Below are 5,407 nucleotides of genomic sequence, written 5' to 3'. Positions count from 1 at the left end.
TACATCCTCATAAGCTCAAAAATGCTAGATTTCATGCACAACCATGTCATAAGGATATTTATCATAAATAAATATTATTTTTCACTAATAGTCACATATATAAATTATCAAAATCTACGGGGTCTTACATTTGTAACACCCCGTCCCGGAATCCCGGAGTCGGTACGCTATTAGATCTGATGGACTGGCCTCAAAAACCACCACATATCTTTTCAGTACGTTTTGTCCTCACTCACGCGCTCCCTGGAAAATTTCCCAGGGGGTCACCCATCCTAGAATTTTTCCAGGCCAAGCACGCTTAACTTTGGAGTTTTTAAGAGTTGGGTTCCCGAAAAGAAGATGCATCTTGATGGTATGAGTATTCCAATTAAATCTATCAATACTAATCATATCACCCTCTCAAGGGTTGGGATATTACAAACTCCCCCACTTAAACTCACAACGTCCTCGTTGTGCTAAATCATATCATCCAAGACCGTACCATCCGTGTGAGATTCTAGAGGTGGCTCCTACGGTCTCAAGAGGTGGCTCCTACGGCCTCAAGACGTAGCACTTTGCGCCGCATAGCACTTAGCTCTCACAATTCCGGTTAACCTGGCTCTGATACCATTTTGTAACGTCCCGCCCCGAAATCCCGGAGTCGGTACGCTATTAGATCTGATGGACTGACCTCACAAACCATCACATATCTTTTCAGCACGTTTTGTCCTCACTCACGCGCTCCCTGGAGAAATTCTAGGATGGGTGACCCCCCCTGGGAAGTTTTCCAGGGAGCGCGTGAGTGAGGACAAAACATGCTGAAAAGACATGTGGTGGTTTGTGAGGCCAGTCCATCAGATCTAATAGCGTACCGACTCTGGGATTTCGGGGCGGGGCGTTACAAATAGCAAACTATAATATAAAATTAACCTATTTTGTAGAGTCTAACTACTGGTTATAAGCATCGAGGTTTCTATATATATACTTTATAATTTATTAAAAAGAGACATATAATCTTATATAATAAAATTGATTTAATAACAAACAGTAATATTGTTATGATAATATCGTTATTAGGAAAATCCTTTATGAACCAATATGTTTTTACGATATATATCCTATGCACTCTAAATGCTTATGTCTTTTATAGAGACAAAAAGTTTGAATACGAGCCTCTAACATTTTGCTCTCATGACAGCGAAATCTACTTAGTAGATATGGATATTCCGGATAAGTTATATATCCTATATACAATACAATTGCTCTAGGCCAGTGAGTTATGATAGCATTTTTTATTCACATCGTTTGGTGAAACATTTGATAGAGACCTTGCATCAAAGAAAAAAAAAATATATTTAGAGCACATGACGAAATATATCATAAGCTTCATGCTCTTATTTCGCATGAAAATAATACTTTATACTTTCAGTTTTACTTTTATGGTTCAGAGAATGAGCTATAAAATTGAATGAGAATATTAGATAATGTAAGTATGAGTTAAATCATAACTATAAGTTAATGTGAATGTGAGTCAAACCACAACTAAAAGTTTAATGGACGTATTTCAAATAAATTCATATGCAAAATTTCTTTGCGAATTGAATGATCACCCATCTTTTAAAGACTTCAAGACACTAATAAACAGAGATGTCGTACTAGATCAATGTGTTTTAACTCACAAATAATAGATCACGTAGCCATAGTCTGGGTTAAAGGAAACAATGATAATATTTTATTTGAGAGAGAAATTATTGAGTTGATGATCAATCCTAAAAAAACTTTATTTTTTTACTTTTATTTTATTTTTTATCAATTTATATAATCATGATATTCAACCGCGTGCATTACACGTGCCTCTCGACTGGTTACAATAAACGGGCACCGGATATATAAATAAAACTGTACAGAGAGAAGGGAATTTCGAATTCAGACAAGTCAAAGTGGGGCCCATTACATACATTAGGAAAAAAAAAACCTGAATAAAAAAAAGAGAAGGACAATATCAAGTGGGCGTTAAAAAAGTGAACATTAGCCTACTCGCTCGCTAGAATTAATTAAAAAAAATATAACCAGAATTATACGAGATTAATTTGATGGTTGGTCAATGCGTATGATTGATATTTACATGGTCTTCGGCTAACGGGCAATTTCTACTTTGGGTGCGTGCCCCAATTGCTCCTTCTCCCAGCTGAGCTTGGGTGCCACCTCATCATGCCTCGGCTCATATTCCTACATTCAGTAAAATTTAATTATGTGCGTATTAATTAGTTCACGTGCAACCAAAATTTGATGCAAAGTGAGAATATTAATTAGTTAACGAACCTCTAACTTGGATAGCAGTTCATGCGCATTTTGAGCAGAGATGATGATATGACGAGCGGTGGGCGTGACGAAACCTTCATCAACGGCTTTATCAATGAAAGATAACAATGAGTTGTAGTACCCATCAACATTTAATAAACCAATCTGCATAAATTTTTGCACGCGGTCAATAAATTAAGCTTATGGATTAATTCTACGGGAATTAATAATTAAGCAGGAATTTTTTTATTTTATTTTCTTTCTTTTTCCCGAAAATCCATCCTCACCGGCTTGTTGTGGATCCCGAGCTGAGCCCAAGTAATGACTTCGAGGAGCTCCTCCAGTGTCCCGTAGCCACCTGCTCGCATAATTTCAAATAGATTTTAGTTAAGTTTCACTCGGTGTATGGGAACGTAATAAAGAAAGTACTTCGTGGTAATTAATTCATGAAAAACACTACAGGTACACCCTCTGTCACACCTCTGGTCAAAAATCTCAGGTGGGGCCTCCTGCACTGTAGAGGGAGATGGGGTGTGACCGGAGGTGTGGCAGAGGGTGTGCTTGTAGCGTCACGGCGTCACCCCTAATTCATTGGTGTAGTATAAATACCGTACATAATCAAATCCATACTTTCTCATCTACAGTGAACTTAGTACACTATTGGATCAATGCATATCCATGAATGAAGCGCTCATCCAATCCTTTTTCCAAGGGCAGGAAGAAAATTTGCCTTTAGATACCTAGGGTTCAGACAATGGGAATAATTTGATGGTACCGTGGATGCAGACACGTACATGGGACCAAAATTTCAAGGTAGCTAGGCGTACGTTTAAGGACATTTGCAACAGTTCCCTAACAAATATTAAGAATTTTTTTTTGAAGAAAATAAAACTATTTCTATAAGTACGTAATCCTTTAGATATGGACAAATTTTTAAAAAAGACATCTTTCCACATTTAATAAAAAAAAAGACTTATTTCTACAATATTTTAAAAACCGACCTGGTTTTAGCCTTGGCGCTGAAACCAGATCGGTTTTTGTTAAAAAACTTTCGAAACTTCACGAGAGTTGAATTCCCGTGAAGTTTAGTAAATCTGCTAAACTTCACGGGAGTTCAACTCCCGTGAAATTTAGCAGCTTTACTAAACTTCACGGGAGTTGAAGTTTTTTCACAAAAACCAATCTTGTTTCAGCGCCAAGACTGAAACCATGTCGGTTTTTGAAAATATTATGAAAATGGGTCTGTTTTTGGGATTAAATGTCCATATGAGACGGTTTTGAAAATTTGTCGCTTTAGATATATATGTATATGTATTCTTGGTAATTATTGTACCTGGCAGAGCAACGAATGCGTCGGCGTGTCTAGCCATTTCGGCCTTTCTCTGATGCATTCCGGACACGGCTTTGACCTCTCCGACGGTCTCTCCGGTTATCTGTAAATACAAATATTTAGAGGGAAAAAATACGGTAAATTAATTTATATAACGGTAAGAAGTTGAAATTGAAATTTTTTTCTTTACGGAGAATAGTATTTAGCATTTCACAGTGTGAAACAGCCTCGCTGATAGAAAACGTTTCTGACTCTCTAATGTCAAGAAATGATATCATATCAAGAAAATTAAGGGGAGAAAAATAAATAAATACGTAAATAAAGTGAGATATTCCAATACATTTGACGTAGGATGAAGTTCCTATTCTAGGCAAAAGGAAGGGTCTGGTGACGCTGGTCTCCGGAAAAAGACCTTGCTAGCTTCGGTTCAAATTTGTAAACTCTCTCTATATCTCCCAGTTGAGCTTGTTAATCTTCTGAAAATGGTACACCCGCTTAACTTAATTGAGCTTTGTTTATATTAATAAATTATGAATAGGGCTCCTTGCGGCCTATTTTTCTGTCAAGAAAAGGGGGAAAAAATCCTATGAAAAACTACATAAATTAAGTTACACATAACTAATCACATGTAACAGTAAATAATTCAGTTCAAACCCTCCCAAAAAAGCACAAAGATCTTTGATACTCTATAAAGGGGTAAATATGAAACCCCACTTTTTTGTTAGTTATACAAGTACAGTCCCTTCTTTTTCTATACAGATAAGATTTCATAAAAGTCCACTTTTGCAATTCTTTTGTTATNTAAAAAAAAAAAAAAGGAATAAAATAAAAAGCGTCATTACCTCTCTGGGCATCAGACTCTTGGGAATCACCCTGGACAAAGATAAAAAAATATTGACAAATCTTAGCCGAACCAATCTCAAAACTGATCCTCCCTACTAATTAAGTTCAATAAAAAAGAAAGAAAGTGTTGGACAGCCAACATGCACGCAGGTTGTTCTGATCAATAAAGTGACAAATAAGAGGATAATACGTAAATATCATCGCTCTTTGTACAGATCAGAACATCCCGCTTGCATGCAGCCAAGTCAACTATGATAGAGTTCATATTGAATGACTCACCCGATGACGTCATAAACTGCCTGAGAAACGAGGCCCATGAGCCCAATACTCCCTCCACCATAAACCAAATCTATGTTCCTCTTAACCTGTGATTAACCATAACTAATGAGTCCTTGATAAACTAAATTAACAAACTATTAACACAAAATTTTGCTGAAAAATGTCACTGACCAGTTCATCGCCAAGCTCTGTTGCAGCAAGCTGGTAGCTTTGCTTCTTCCCTGAGCTGCTGCCACAAAACACACAAACCCTTTTGAATCTTGAAGCTGAAGCTCTCTCCATTCTCTCTCTCTCTTGTTTCTCTCTCTCTCTCTCTTATTATTTATTTATTTATAACTACAGAGGAGGAGGAGGAGGAGGAGGAAGTGGGGGGAGAGAGGAGATAGGCCCCGGTTGCTCTTTTAAATAAAGGAACCGCCACGAGATTTTGAGGCTCTGTGACGCGATTTATCGTTAGAGGAGAAATTGGAAGCGGAATGCGGTGATCCGCGGGAACAGGTTAGAGGCTTTTAAAATTAAAGTGGTGCTCTGCTGGTCCAATTAGAAACCTGGGATTGGCCCTTTTTCAGGGTAGGCAGCTGGAACGGGAAAATTACCTGGGCCTCCTCAACTGAACTTTCTATTTGGAGGGAGGCCCTTTCTTCGTTGACGACGCGTCAGGTTTGGGGCCCAGCG

The 5,407-nt window shown here is 37.8% G+C and overlaps 1 protein-coding gene across 1 annotated transcript; it reads right to left on the bottom strand.

The window, feature by feature from the left end:
- On the bottom strand, nt 1,884–5,076 carry LOC109838808 (cytokinin riboside 5'-monophosphate phosphoribohydrolase LOG1-like). Its single transcript, XM_020407232.1, has 7 exons — nt 4,904–5,076; nt 4,733–4,818; nt 4,453–4,483; nt 3,614–3,713; nt 2,568–2,638; nt 2,302–2,445; nt 1,884–2,208 (listed from the first exon to the last, which is right to left on the bottom strand). Exons 1-7 carry the CDS (start codon nt 5,012–5,014, stop codon nt 2,116–2,118), a joined length of 636 nt encoding a protein of 211 aa, XP_020262821.1. The 5' UTR covers nt 5,015–5,076; the 3' UTR covers nt 1,884–2,115.

This window comes from Asparagus officinalis, chromosome 4, assembly GCF_001876935.1.
Source record: "Asparagus officinalis chromosome 4, Aspof.V1, whole genome shotgun sequence".
NCBI lineage: Eukaryota > Viridiplantae > Streptophyta > Magnoliopsida > Asparagales > Asparagaceae > Asparagus > Asparagus officinalis.
Note: the sequence above shows the minus strand (reverse complement) of the source record. Positions and strands in the feature narration are given on the sequence as shown.

Coding starts and splice junctions, on each gene's coding strand:
- LOC109838808 (XM_020407232.1), bottom strand. CDS start 5,014: ATGGAGAGAGCTTCAGCTTCAAGATTCAAAAGGGTTTGTGTGTTTTGT. Junction 4,484..4,732: donor GCAGTTTATGACGTCATCGG/GTGAGTCATTCA, acceptor ATCTTTGTCCAG/GGTGATTCCCAAGAGTCTGA. Junction 2,446..2,567: donor TCGGGATCCACAACAAGCCG/GTGAGGATGGAT, acceptor AAATTTATGCAG/ATTGGTTTATTAAATGTTGA.